At 48.5% G+C, this 14,483-nt stretch overlaps 6 protein-coding genes across 6 annotated transcripts; all 6 read left to right on the top strand.

Annotated features, from left to right (window-relative positions):
* Positions 1-32: 32 nt before the first annotated feature.
* FOIG_13639 (uncharacterized protein) lies at positions 33-2,057 on the top strand (the record flags this gene model as incomplete). Its single annotated transcript, XM_031214799.1, has 1 exon — positions 33-2,057. The coding sequence occupies one exon, from the start codon at positions 33-35 to the stop codon at positions 2,055-2,057; it is 2,025 nt and encodes a 674-aa protein (XP_031055596.1).
* Positions 2,058-2,659: 602 nt separating this feature from the next.
* On the top strand, positions 2,660-3,730 carry FOIG_13638 (uncharacterized protein; the record flags this gene model as incomplete). The annotated part of the gene is made up of 1 exon (XM_031214798.1): positions 2,660-3,730. The coding sequence occupies one exon, from the start codon at positions 2,660-2,662 to the stop codon at positions 3,728-3,730; it is 1,071 nt and encodes a 356-aa protein (XP_031055595.1).
* A 560-nt stretch (positions 3,731-4,290) lies between these two features.
* FOIG_13637 (uncharacterized protein) lies at positions 4,291-5,889 on the top strand (the record flags this gene model as incomplete). Its single annotated transcript, XM_031214797.1, has 5 exons — positions 4,291-4,336; positions 4,387-4,474; positions 4,536-4,694; positions 4,749-5,046; positions 5,095-5,889. 5 exons carry the CDS (start codon positions 4,291-4,293, stop codon positions 5,887-5,889), a joined length of 1,386 nt encoding a protein of 461 aa, XP_031055594.1.
* Positions 5,890-6,246: 357 nt separating this feature from the next.
* Positions 6,247-8,523, top strand: FOIG_13636 (uncharacterized protein; the record flags this gene model as incomplete). The annotated part of the gene is made up of 3 exons (XM_031214796.1): positions 6,247-6,826; positions 6,891-7,631; positions 7,685-8,523. The coding sequence occupies 3 exons, from the start codon at positions 6,247-6,249 to the stop codon at positions 8,521-8,523; spliced, it is 2,160 nt and encodes a 719-aa protein (XP_031055593.1).
* A 1,643-nt stretch (positions 8,524-10,166) lies between these two features.
* FOIG_13635 (uncharacterized protein) lies at positions 10,167-10,947 on the top strand (the record flags this gene model as incomplete). The annotated part of the gene is made up of 2 exons (XM_031214795.1): positions 10,167-10,376; positions 10,432-10,947. 2 exons carry the CDS (start codon positions 10,167-10,169, stop codon positions 10,945-10,947), a joined length of 726 nt encoding a protein of 241 aa, XP_031055592.1.
* Positions 10,948-12,217: 1,270 nt separating this feature from the next.
* On the top strand, positions 12,218-14,359 carry FOIG_13634 (uncharacterized protein; the record flags this gene model as incomplete). The annotated part of the gene is made up of 6 exons (XM_031214794.1): positions 12,218-12,276; positions 12,339-12,525; positions 12,576-12,669; positions 12,719-13,138; positions 13,189-13,509; positions 13,560-14,359. The coding sequence occupies 6 exons, from the start codon at positions 12,218-12,220 to the stop codon at positions 14,357-14,359; spliced, it is 1,881 nt and encodes a 626-aa protein (XP_031055591.1).
* Positions 14,360-14,483: the final 124 nt, after the last annotated feature.

Raw genomic sequence — 14,483 nt, 5'->3', positions numbered from 1 at the left:
GCGATGATGGCACCCAGCCACAGAAAACTCAAATGAGGACTTTGAAGGGAGAATGTCCGAGTCAAAATATCCAAATCTTGTGCCGGCCTGGATTTGAGGATCTGCTGAGCATCGAAGACTCTGAGAACTCAGTTCGTGAGAATATTGAATACTTATGCGGCATCAGAGGGGTCAGTCCTATGCCTGATGGGTCTCAAAACCTCCAGTTTGGGTCTGTAATCTTTGAAGACGCTCACTCAACTGCAATCGTCTCACTGATAAATAGCCAATCAGTTCAGGCTGTTCCAGATGTTTTGCAACATCTAGAGAAGGCTATCGGCACACTTCAGCAAGTCGGTGGATGTTGCGACTCTTTCACCTTTCTGGCAAGAGAAGAGTTCATGGTCGAGCTGGAACGAATAGACCCTAGTGGCTCATCAACACTGGAATCACTAGCGTCACGCACAAATTCACAAGCCAGCCTCAAGGGCTTGCATCCACAGTTACTGGACTCGCTGACGGCCCAATTTCTTTCCCTCGCCTTCGCTCTCTACGCGCAAGGTCATTGCGAGCCCTTTAGCCCTTTCTTTCTGGACACCCCCTTAAAGCGTGTGCTGCTCATAGGAAACCAAATTTGGGGCCCATCATTTACTGGGCCCTGCATACTCGCTTCCCCCATAGAGTTGACCTGCTTTGGTGAGATGGTTGAGCGCCGAGTCTTTACCTTTCAGTACTTTGAGGTTTTTGATAGGTTAAAGGTGTTCTCAGATTCTGACAAGAAGTTCGACTTGAAGGCTTACCCTGAAGACCTGCTTGACACCTGGGGTCCTGGAGATTTCATAATGCCAAAGCATGATTCAGAAAATCTCCATGCAATATCGATTGGTGGTGGCCTGATCGTCCCTATCTCCACAGAAAACCACCAGTTGCCCGCTCTACACTGGAGCCCAGCATCAGAGTGCGACACAGATTTCTCTTCGACCTTTCCTCGCAATGAAAGGATGGTCATCGGGTCAAGAGTCTCAATGACAGCGGTATGCGGGGTGACCATACGGGATCGAGTGAAGATGGCTGTTCCATGGTTGAAGGAGCTGGGGACATTTCCAAGTTACTGGGAGGTGTCCGAAAGGCAGGTAGGCCTTGGCTTGCAGGCTGGACAAAGCGCTGTGGGAATAGTGAACTTCGCCCAGACGTGGGTGAAGAGACTGGGCCAGACCAAGAAGTCCAACATCCTCGCTAAGAGATCCCTCTCCATCGCCGATTTAGAAGGGCTTTTCGCTGTCCAGGTGAGCTTTTGTACTGGTATCGCACGACGGGTGCGACTACGAGAGCTCCTCGCCGATATCCTACCCGCTTACGTTATAGACCTCGCTACCCAGCCCTGTCACTGGAAGAACCTTCAAGCCTGCAACATCTTGCAGATATTACGAGGTGATGATTTTAGAGCAGGCTACCAAAAGCTAGACCGCGAACTGCAGGCGGAGTTCGAGACTCTCGCTATCGCCGTCCTATTTCTGTTGCAGGACACGGGTGTAGATAGGAAGGGTGAAAAGTTTGTTGTTGGCTGCGCCCCCTCGGGATTAGCAGTCCATTGCTTCAAAATACCCATTGAAAGGGAGAGCTTCTGGGCCCGAATACTTGCTGACTCCGAGGACGTAGCGACCTTCGCTTACGTAACGACGATGTGCTTCGAAACGGACCAGGTTAGGTGTCGAGGCCCAACAGAGCCATGGATGAATTCAACATCCCTCTTCTCGACTGCCGTATCACTTTTTCAGGATGGCCTAGCCACGCAGAGATTAACACCACAGCAGACAAGATGGACTCTGAAGAATGCAGAGGCGTATCTTATCGGGCGAGTCGACGCACCACTACTCATACGAGTCCTTCGACCCAATATCCAGGACGAGCCAGAATTGCTGGTCTCGATGAGCACAATTATCGCTCCGTTTTTGAGAAGGTGGAGCAGGAAGCAAGGGTATAAAAGGCCGTGGAGATTGCGAGAGAGCAGTGCTCTGGACCATCAGTATCAGGTGGTTGAGAGTGTTGTTGTGAGATCTGACTGTAAAACCTCGTAGAGAAAATGACAAGATGCAATCAGTTCTCGTGTTTTCGATTGATGGTTTGGTAACTTATCAAATATTGGAGAGCAAAACATAGGGATGGATATAGAACGGTAATAAATCAAAGGGCCCAAAGAGGTCTAAGTCCTATAGACTCTGGTAAGAAGGCGAAATGACTGTTTATGTCTTCTGTTTTGAATATCCCGAATTGGAGTTCAAAAAAATTAGGAGGATAGGCATACAGTTTGTTACCTCGGCAATACTAATCCGCCACTTGGAAATATGCAATGGTAAGTTCTATACGGGCGATGACGATACACGTAGCTTAACCTTATCCTATCTGCCGACCCGACCGACCTCTTGGTCACGTGCAAGTCTGGTGATGCCCCTCCCTTGCCTCAAGCATCTGATCAATTATATCATCACCGTCAAAAAGTAACTCCATCTCATCTTATCACATATTATTTCTTACGTTCATGTCACATACAGCTGCAAGCCACATAATTCTCTAATCCTAAAACCATTTCATCCTCAAGTTATAGCCAAAACACCAATTTTCATTTCCCCCGCCTTGGATCAAACCCAAAAAAAAAGCAAAAAGCACACCACGACGCGTCATGCCATTGCCAGAACCACGCGAGCTCACTCCTCGAGTCTGCCAGCTGGAGGCCTGTAGCGAAATAGACAAAGATCTACTGAAGCGCTGCTCGAGCTGCAAGGCCGCGTATTACTGCGGAGCATCCCATCAAACAGCTGACCGGAGCCATCACAAAAATGGCTGCACCATGATCAAAAAAGCACGCAAGGCGGTAGAGAAGGAGGAGCAAGAGCTTCGTGATCATCCTGGAGATATGTTCACCCCGCCGAATATCTTTGAGAATGGTGTCGGGCACTTTTGGGGTATTCATGAGACGCGTGCGTATATGCGTGCTCGATACCATATGGTCGATGTGTTGCTTCATGTTTTAGGAGCTCCCGGGGGTAAGATCGATGCTGTCCAAGAGGCGTTGGATCATCTTCTTGATATGCTTCGTCTCTGTCGGGGCGACAACATGGGTGTGAGGGATGTTGTGCCGCATTTGTACATCCGGCTCAACAGGGATCAGGAAGCCTACGATTTTGTCAAGTGGTACGCAACTACCGGCTCAGAGTCAAAGTATGATTGGGGAGACATGGACCAGCCATACCTCGATATCAGGGACGCCGATGTTTTGGAGGAGCCATTGGAGACTTGGTCAAACGGAAAATATCTCAGCTTAGGCCATGTGGCGGCTGTCACATTGATCAAAGTGAGAATTCTGCTTGACTTGCAGTCTGCTCAGAACACCACACGAGCTCTCAACGGTACTATCCCACCAGAAATCGTGGGACTCATTCGTAATGAGCTCATCGGCAGTGCTGTAGCGTCGCGTCCCGATATCCTCATGGGCAGCACAGAACATCTCTCCAAGCTTATCAAGAAGGTTAAGGACCAGATCGTTAAGCTTTATAGATCTGTCAACGAGTATAACCCTCACTTCTGGCGCTTGATGTTGAGCAGTCCGGTATCGGCCGCTTCACAAAGACCTGGAATGTACTCGCATGAGACGAAGGAGGAAGCCTGCTTGATGATTGGGTACTGTCTTGCTTCTTGGGTTGAGACTCCCGGGGCTTTCCAGTTGATGAAAGATTTGAGTCAGACTGTTTAGGGTACAGGGTGTTCGGTTCTTTGGGTCACGTTTAGGCTATCAGGCTGTATAATAGGCGCTACATTATATCATTAAACTAGAAAACAAATTGTATTAGTATTTGTTCAATACTTGAGAAAAGGCTCTGCTCCTAATAGTCGGCGCTTTACCAACTTGGTGGTCTGATCATATCAGTTCGACCCATCCTGAATGACTCATCTTAACCCCACTAATTATAATATAATCTCTAACTACCGCGCACCTCACCGCAAACTCGAAGTTGAGAGATTATGACTACGGCAGGTAAGGACACCGCCTAGAGACCTCGATCCTAATCGATGAAATAATCTAGGTCAACTTATCATAAACTTGGGTCACTGCTTAATATGTTTATTTCAAGCCTCATGGCCCATCATCCCCTGAAGTGAGTAGAGAGTCGAATTAGAGCACTTGAAGAGTAGTATAGTTGATCATCTCAGCATCTGTAACTTTCCTCGGGCGCTAACTTGAGCTCGAAAGGTCTCACATTCCTATTTCGATTAGACACAGTGAAGCTGCCAAAGCCAACGCGAACAAAAGCAATGTCAGAAATCAGATCCGTTGCTATAATCGGAGGCGGCGCATCAGGTTAGCAATTCTCAATTATGGTTCTGTCACTACAAGCCTGACCAAAACAGGGACTGCAGCCGCCGCGGCGCTAAAAGCTGAAGAGTACTTCCAGAAGATTAGAGTTTTTGAGAGGAGGGAGGCCCCCGGTGGAACATGGTATTCCATTTAACTTAACAAACCGAGACTTCTAAATGCTGATAGGAAAATTTAAACCTAGGTTATACGATGAAGTCCCTTCCACGCCGCCACCTATCCAGCCTGGAGCTCTGCCTCCGAAGGTCAATCCCCGACTCGAAATACCCGGCAAACTGCCCCAGGCGGTTCCACATAACACGCAAGAGCGTTTCCACAGTACTCCGATTCATGAGTCCCTGATGTAAGTCTAATGGCATGTATCGATGCAAATATGTCATCACTGACGTAACTCCAGAACAACCGTCCCAGAGATTGCTATGTCGTTCTCGGACAAGAGGTTTCCCGAGGGTCCTTTCGTGCCCCACGATATCCCCCGCATGTACCTTCAAGACTGCTACTTACTTCACAAGATGGAAGACTTTCTGGTGCTCAACACCACTGTCGAAGATCTCAGCAAGATAGCAACAGGAGATGGACGAGACCGTTGGAGGTTGACACTACGCATGCATCATATGGAGCAGGACGTTGATGAGTGGTGGCAGGAAGTCTTTGATGCTGTCATTATTGCCAATGGCCAATTCTCTGTTCCATATGTATGTTAAAGACTTCCTCTGTCTTTCGAGTAACTGACATCTTACTAGGTCCCAGAGGTCAAAGGACTAAGCGAATACATCGCGAAGTATCCAGGCCGTGTCATGCACTCCAAGTACTATCGCCAGCCCCATCCTTTCAAGGACAAGAAGATACTCATCGTTGGTAATGCTCTATCTGGACGAGATATAGCTGACGAACTCCTCAAAGATGCTCGACTACCAGTATATGTCTCAAGACGACATAAGTCCATCTGGGAGGGACCCGAGCCTAAACCAGGGATGGAATGGAGACCTGTCATCAAAGAATATATAGCTATAACAGGTCATATCATATTCGAAGACGATTCGTCACTCGAAGATGTTGATCAGGTTATCTACTGCACTGGTTATAAGCCCTCGTTTACGTTCTGGAATATTGAGGCTAACGGAGGACATCTGTATGACTACGACAAAGCTAGGCTCAACGGCAGTTTCTTGCATACTTTCTTTCGAGACCATCCTACACTTGGTATCATAGGCTTTGGACAAACACTTGCGTTTCGCAGCTACGAGTACCAGGCCATTGCGCTGGCAAGGGTGTTTTCTGATAGGAATGCAACACCACTTCCAATAGCTACAGAACAAGTAGATTGGGAACGATCATGGGCAGAACATGCCAAAAATGAAGGGAATGGCTTTCACACCGTCATTTTTGAGAATGGCGATCTACTTAGATGGTATAATGAGCTATCGAACATCGCCGGGCTGCCCATTTTTGGAAAGGGGAGAGTTCCCCCTGCATTCACGGACGAGACCATGCGGCAGTTGGAAGATATCTTACGTCCTGTAAAACATCTTTATTAAATCTACACTAAACAGTCAGAAATTTTGGATGGGCTTAGGATAGGCCTAGGATAACCCTAGAATCAGATCTTAGACTAGAGAAAACGTCCCCCGCATTGACGGAGATTAGAATAACTAACGGCAAAGTATAAGTTAGCTTCTCAAAGGTAACGTTCAACATTAGCGAAGTTAAATCTCTGAGCTGAAAACTGGTGTGGTCTTGGCACAGAGGACAGTCTCATGACATGAATGATCTCCCCGCTTCTGAGATAATGAGATATGTTGTCTATGCGTGCAGTAACGAAAGCCTTCGTCGAGTTATTACCTACTTAGATCTTTCCGACAAATTTCTGCAGCGCGAGACCAGATATCAGCATCATGTCGACAGACGAAGAAGTTGCTGAAATAGGCAGCCTGAACGATCACCTAGATCAGCTCAACATTGAAGATACCGTCGGTTCGGGGACTCGTTTGATACGAAGGAGTGCAGAGGAGTCTCCAAAGAACAACGAAGAGAACGATACTAGAAACACCTCGTACTACACGGGACGAACCATCTACCTCTCGAGGCGCGAATTCGTCCTCGAAACAGATGAGACAGACATAGATAGTGCCAACAGCGTTTTCTTAGCAAATTGTGATGATGGGATTCTGCAGCTTGATGAGCTTGCCTCTATGATCAATGATATTGATCTTATACGAACGCACGCCACCGAGATTGTCAAGACAACGGATCCAATGACAAGCGAGCGGGCTATCCGGTTTGGATACCTGGGCGATCGGTCGATAGACCTTTCGGATCTACGGAAGAGATGCTACGAAGAGGTTCAGGCAGCTTTCATGGCTGCAGACTCTGCTTATGAAGATCCCGCGGAGCTTGGAGACAATACCGCCTTAGATGAGCCTGGTCTAAACTTAGAGGAGACTTTAGCACCGGAAGGCAGAGCAGAGGCCCAAGGTGAGCCAGATAAAGCCTCTTTATTGTTGCTTCATAGCCCTTACTATGGCTGCGCGCGTGCTAGAAGCTTCCACAGCAACGGAAATGGCCCAGAGAGTCTGCAGTGGTGTTGATCTGGACGACCTTATCTTGAATATCCAGTACCTCAAGCCGCCGACCCAGAGCGAGCCATGGGAATCTGATATGCCAGACAAGCCGGGGTACCATCATGTTTATGCACTACTGGGGTGTCTCATGGCTACTGCATACGTCAATCAGTGTTTCGTCATCGAGACCCTGTATCTCGACCGAGCGATCAGCAACCTCGATATCGCAGTTCTGAAGATGCCGAACATCCCTTTCAAGGACTTTCAGCAGTTTCTCCAAAATATACGCAAAGACGTGCATCGATTGCAGGTTTTCTTCCATCGCATTGAGATGGAGGATGACCCAGCCATAGACTCCGCCCTTTGTGCTATCTGCATAGAGCTCAAGCCTATCATTGGCTTCCACGATACTGAGTTTCCATATCACAAGATGGACTTTACATGGGTTTGTAAAAAGGCCGCATTGAGGTGCAGGATCTGTACACTGTTCAGAGATTCCACGGCCTCTATGTACCCGCTCTTCAATATGTCGTGGCCAGACATCCGGGAAATCACCTACAGTAATCGGTCCGTTGGTCGACGTTGGTTCGGCGAGTCCGAGGATTATCTGGCTGATGTATTGTGGTGTCCAAATGGGGCTCTAAAGATGGAGTTTGTTTCTTTTTATCTTGGCTCCGAAGAGCCTTTTTATGCCAGCTATGAATTGTACTGCTCGCCAGGTAAGTATATTCCAGCCACCACGAAACTGACCAATCTATTGATATTTCTGAAGGGACTCAGCCTTTTTGGAAAATGATCGGCCCAGGAAATCATGTCCAACCCGAGGTCACGTCCCCAGAAACCTGGGATATGATACGCGGCTGGATCAGAGATTGTATCGATGATCACGAGCACTGCAAAGTTGTCAGCGAGGATCGGCCGTTTCCAACCCGTATTGTGGCTATCGGAGGTGAAGGCACGGAACCTCATCTGATTATACCCAGCCCCGATGATCGCGGCCGATACATTGCTCTCAGCCATCGTTGGGGTGATGCTATGCCTCTTAAGACCACCAAAGCCAGCTTCGCTGAGTTCTGCCACAGCATCCACTTCGCCCGGTTTCCAAAGACATTCCAAGAGGCGATAATTGTTTGTCGGAAACTCAACATCGAGTACCTGTGGATAGACTCACTCTGTATCATCCAGGATGATGAGCACGATTGGGCTGTTGAGTCTCCCAAGATGTGCGACGTCTATCAGAATGCTTATCTCGCCATCGCTGCTGCCGCAGCACACAACAGTAGCGAAGGTCTCTTCCACCAACGGCCTTTCAGCCTTCGAAAGTCGTGCACTACTGCCTCAAAGAATGACGACAAAGTTGAAGAGACTGAGATCTTCGCCAGGCCGTGGAGTTCGCAGAGGCACTGGATCGATAGCATCGGCGATGGGCCATGTTGCTGTGACCCCAACCCTCTTGAGACGAGAGCATGGACACTACAAAGCACGTGCTATCCCGTAGAATCCTCCGTTTCACCGCTCACGAGCTGGTCTGGCATTGTCGCTAGGTGCATCGCTGCGAGTGTCGTCCAGGATCGCAACAACGCAAAGAGTCACTCAGGCTCATCAACTTAGATGCCATGGTAGCTGGCAACAACCCTCTCCATGCCCCACGGATCATGGATCCGCTGATTGTCTGGTTGGAGATCATCGGCCCATTTACCAGCCGTGCTATCACCCGGGAGACAGATCGACTCCCTGCTGTCTCCGGGGTAGCTGCTGCACTTGCCGCTTTCATGAAAACAGAGTATGTCACGGGTATGTGGAAGGATACGCTTGGAACGAAGATTTGCTGGCACGTGGAAGAGGGGGTAACCTCAAGGCATGAAACATACTAGGCGCCGACGTGGTCTTGGGCCTCTGTCATAGGACCTGCGCTTACTCACTACACCTTTCACATATGCCAACTGCCACAAACGACTGTAGTTGACGTACATCATACGCTAGCGACCCCAAACCCTTATGGGAGCGTTTCTTCTGCAACGTTGACCATCACTGGCATTTATTAGATGTTTCGGTGTCACGGCTGGATCCCCGCCCTGATGACGTGACACCTTTTCAGATACATCCCCACAATAGCTCACTTCTAGAGACGGATATGAACCTATCAATGGAATCCGTAGCATTTCCGGATATCTTGACGGCATCGGAAGAGACTCCGGAGTTAGTGATCGGGGGCTTTCTACTTCTTGGCTGCAAGCTGTACAGTCAAGGGTTCGGCAGCATGGTTGGAATCCTGCTTAGCGAGATTGCCGCCGATGAAAGGAATATCCCAGGCACTAAGTACCGGAGGGTTGGCACTGGGGAGATTCATCTGACACACGGTAGCCCGGACGAAGGCGAATTCAGAGGAGCAGCTGTCGACGGTCTTGCTTGGTACATGGCTAACCATCTCGAGGGCCAGGGTTGTATAGAGACAGTGACGATCTTGTAGTAGTACATGGAGGCCTAGCTCAAATAGTGCATTAAATTCTTGGTGACGGTGTCAAGTTAGTGAATTCTATACCCCTTGGTGTACTCACCACTCCTCGCCTGTATTAGACTAGGTTTGATCTTCTTGCTGTTGAAGTTGTGAAGTCTAACTAGGCTGGGGCAGAGAGCCTGAACCTCCTACCTGTAAAGTGTGATCTACCAAAAACGGGTTGTCTTTGCTACTCAGATGGCTTGACTAACTCTTTAAGGCTAGTCCTCCTACGCAGAGTGAGCCCTGGTTATCGAACTCAAATTACCAACTCTCGGGTAATCCTCAATGCTGTATGGATTATGCGCTTACTCAGCGCGAAACATCACCAAGCCTGGGATCTTGCATAATGCGTCTAGTTAATTATGTGTAAGGAGCAAAAAGGAAAGTTACCTATCGAGGTGTAAAAGTTTAATCCGTATTTGTCATCTTGGTCATGCCCTACTTAATAAGGGCTTACTCAGAGATGAAACCTAGCATTTTTCTTTGGATGTTAACTTCGGACAGTGGGATCAACCCGAAACCTAACCTAAAGCCATTCCATATGGTCAAATGGTATTGAATTGACGCATCTGGTGTCTGAAACTGGATAAATGGCCGAAAAGAGTCTAAAGGAGCTGTCGGCAGGCATGGAGAAGACTACTTCAAGAAAAAGGAGGGAAATATAATGAGGTATCCGTCCGACACAAAATCTGAGCCACCCTACCCGAGATAACCAACTTATCACCATTAGAACTATCCTGATCATAAAATCAACATGAGTGCTATCAAGTCCATTCTTCTGTATTCCGTCGCCAGAGGCCCTGTCCCGTGGAGAGTCGCGATCCTGCTCGAGGAATTACAGATTCCTTATGAGAGCAAATACCTTGGAAGCGATGAACTGAACTCGGAAGCCTTCAAGTCCATCAACCCGAACGCTAAGACCCCCGCCATCGAGGATCCTAACACCGGAATGAAGCTATTCGAGGTACGCTGCATGCCATATCGGCATATGTGATTGCAAGGTTCTAAAGCAAATATAGGCTGGAGCTATCATTCTTTATCTTCTTGACACTTACGATACCTCTGGGTTATTGCACTCCCTCTCGGGTCCGCAGAAGTACATAGAACTGGCGTGGATGCAATTTCAGGCGACTGAACAGCATATGTACTATAGTCAACAAGCCTGGTTCTTGTACAAACACCCAGAGCATGTCCAGTCTGCCCTTGAACGATACGAATGGACGATCAAAAGAACGATTGGAATGCTTGATGAGCATTTGAAGAAGACTGGCAAAGACTATCTTACCGGCGATGGGATCACGTTTGCTGACCTTTGCTTTGTGGTTACCAACGAGTTGATCCCGCAATTACTCCCAGGATACGACCCATCTAAAGAGTTTCCCCATTACGCCAATTGGAACTCTTCTCTGGTCAACAGGCCGTCGTATCAAAAGATAGCTGCTGACAGAGTAGCCCTTGGTCAGCCACTGGGGGAAGTTGATCAGAAGCATATCAATGATCACATTTGGAGGAATGATCCTGATCACAAGTGGTGATACTCCTACAGTACATACTTATATTGGTAGCAATCTATATATTGTTACTTGGGTTTGCTTGCCGAACTCGATGGACTTCTTAGAACTAAAATACAAGAATAGCTATTCCTAATCAACATTCTGCAGAAAGCCAGGATCAATATCTGTAGTTATAATTCATTGCCTTTAGATAACCTCTAAGCTAGTTTCTCATGTAAAGTGTTCGAGTTTTATCCCCTGTCTCCAAAATAAGCCACATTATAGAGGTCGAAGGCAAAATAAAACAACATACTCCAGTAATGGCCAACATGTTCATGGTGAGAAATGGGGTCAATAAGAACACACATACTGGGAAGATCTTAGAGAGTGATGAAAACCTTTCGCCAATCTGTGCATATCTGCCCAACTTCGGTGAGAAAGTGAATCTGCCATTCTACGGTAGCCGCGTCACACGGGCAGAATCGTGCAAGCACGCGACCTGTGGAAGCAATGACAAAGCGCATTCGATGTCCCCGCGTGGCGAATTGCCGAGTTTTACATTGTTCGTGGAGTACTGAGCGGGAGTAGACGTAGGGGTGCAAGGTCATCAAGATATGTAAACGGCCCACGGCTCTAGAGGGGCCCTGACGCTTCAGTACACCGGCGAATCCGTGCGTTCGTTGCTAGCTGGGTAGGAATCATGCCAGGTGCCCCGTTTCTGCACTGCGTATGCTATCGGGACACTGACTCTCCGTTTGTCCGTGTTGTTGTTCTTCGCATCTCCTAGCTCTGGGCCCCCCTAGCCTAGCTCGATCTGGACCGCGTTTTCAGCAATGCTCCGAGACAAGGGTCTTACGAAACCACTGTGAGATAAAGCCGAACCGCGACAACGCTTTGATTGTTGCAGAAGGTGGTACAAAGCACTAAAGCTGTTCTTACGATAATGCTTGTTAAGTTATGAAATGCAACCTTGAAGCGACACCTTTACATACTCCACATGTGGGTAGGCGAGATACTCCCGAGCAGGGGGATCTGAATACCATTTTCATTGCCGATGACTAAGCGCATAACAGCCCGCACAAGCCAAGCGACGGCATTCACCAGTACGTACTCCTCCGTGGACTCAAACTAAACCGTATGGCACAAGGCGGCAGTATTTTCGTATTCGAAAATGCTATATAAGCCAGAGTGGTTTCTTTGATACCTTAAACAATATTACAATACATTTAACTCTACACTTGCTCCTACGTTAAGTACAACACTTTCAACATTGATCTTTTCAACGCCTCAGTTAACTACTCCCAAGAGAAACATGACTATATCACCCGAGTCGACTACTGATGTACTCATCATTGGTGCCGGGCCATCTGGGTAAGTCCATTTCGATCGAGCGTCCTCGTGTACGTTTTGGTCGCTAACTTTGAGATATGCAGCCTCATGGCTGCCTTATGGATGGCGCGGTGCGGCGTGAAAACACGGATCATCGATGCCCGCAGTGCAAAGGTCTTTAGGGGCCATGCTGATGGAATGCAGACCGGAACGTTGGATATCTTTGACTCATTTGGCATTGTGGACGACCTCTACAAGACCGCTGCTCCTGCAGTCGAGATGACGTTCTGGGTTCGTGAGACTTGACTTTTATCCAATACCCCATCTAACCTCGCATATAGGCTGGCACCAAAGATATTCCCATTAAGCGCATTGGTCGCTTTCCGAAATGGTCTCCAGAAATCGGCCACCACCGTCTGGTCCACATCAGTCAAGGTTTGACCCGCCCTCTGCACATGCAGGCAAGATGTCTAACTTTGTGCAGGTGACACAGAGCGTGCTTTACTGGATGGCATGAAGGCCTTTGGCGGACTCGAAGTCGAACGAGGCGTCACAGTGACTGATCTTGAGATTGACAAATCGAGTATACTTGATCCCCATGCCCATGCGATCAAGGTGACGGTCAGACACCTTACGGAAGAGGAACTGACTGCGTCCGCGGCAAACGAAACTATTCCCCAGCCAGGTGATTTCAATTATAACCCGGCAGACGAGCCTTATCTTAAGCGCAAAGCCAGCGGAAAAGAAGGCAGCACCGAAGTCATCAGGGCCAAGTTTGTGATCGGGGCCGATGGAAGCCGAAGCTGGACTCGCCACGCTTTGGGATTTGACTTTCTTGGAGATGATGAGGACCGGGATGAGGGATTTGGAGGAATCTTGGACTGCATTGCGACTTCAAACTTCCGTAAGAATCTCTTGGTTTAACCGCTTGCTTTGTACTGACCAGCTTGACAGCGGACATTCATATTCAGACCATGATATCCAAGGACGGGAGAGGAGGTGGATTCGTACCCCGAGAGAACGGATTGGTGCGCATTGCAGCCCCCATCAAGAGCAGGGCAGATGCGACTCCAGAAGTCATCATCCAGTCGATCAAGGAAATCATCCACCCCTACGAGCTCAATGTCAGCCATGTCGATTGGTGCGGAGTATTCGGCACCCGCCAGCGAATCTCAAGTTCCCCCTCCAAGGACTCCCGCGTCTTTCTCACCGGCGACGCACTGCATGTCCATTCGCCAAGAGCCGGTATTGGCATGAACTTTAGTATACAAGACGGTGTGATACTATCCTCTTGCCCCTTCAACAGGCTCTGCTAACTTCCTCAGCTTACAACTTGGGTTGGAAGATTGCCCATGTTGTAAAGGGCGTTTCTCCACTGTCCATTCTCAAGACCTACGACGAAGAGCGCGGGCTGACGACCAAGCAACTCATCGCTTTTGATAAGGCTCTGTCGAAGCAGTCGAATCTGACAGGAGGGTTTTCGGTTAAAGGAACCAGTGACGGTCTACGGGAAAATCTTGGATTTTCGAGCACTACCGCGATCGAGTACGAAGCTGGATTATTGGTCGCCAAGGCAGGTGGCTCGATTGTCTCTAAGCAGCACCTGGCTACTGGAATTCCTGTCGGCAGACGTCTACCCTCACACGTTGTGGAAAGACATGCCAACGGAGAAGCTGTTGATTTTGGCAAATCCTTCCCGAGCGATGGTCGGTACCGCGTCGTCATCTTCGCCGGCGATGTGTCCAAGCCTGAGCAGCTACGCCGAGTAGAGCGCTTCAGCCAGCTGCTAGAGCTCCCTGATGCTTTTTTCCAGCGCGTCCAAGGGGATGCCGTCTCGCCTCGTGACGAGTTCGAAATCCTTGTCTTGCATAGTGCGAGCAGGGATGATGTCGAGATCTCTGACTTGCCACCGTTCCTGTTCAAACAAGGTGATCCTTACCATCAGGTCTTTGTCGATAATAATGAGATAAGGCCTTGGACTCTGGGTGAAGCGTATAACAAGTATGGAGTGAGTCGGGAAACAGGTTGTATTGTACTAGTCCGGCCCGATAGGCATGTCATGTACATTGGCGAGCTGGAAGATGGTGCTGAGATGATCAAACTATTGGTCTCAGTATTTGTTTAATGAGGGAGAAAACGCATCACGGAAACAAATTTATATATAGAGCTAAGAGTGTTGTTTTAATCATAGAGATTATGCCATCGCTTCTCTCACCTCTCTCACTGAGTTGTCTGCCTTCTGCTGATCA

This window comes from Fusarium odoratissimum, assembly GCF_000260195.1.
Source record: "Fusarium odoratissimum NRRL 54006 unplaced genomic scaffold supercont1.34, whole genome shotgun sequence".
Taxonomy (NCBI): domain Eukaryota; kingdom Fungi; phylum Ascomycota; class Sordariomycetes; order Hypocreales; family Nectriaceae; genus Fusarium; species Fusarium odoratissimum.
The sequence above is the reverse complement of the archived record's forward strand: the minus strand, read 5'-3'. Positions and strand labels throughout refer to the sequence as shown.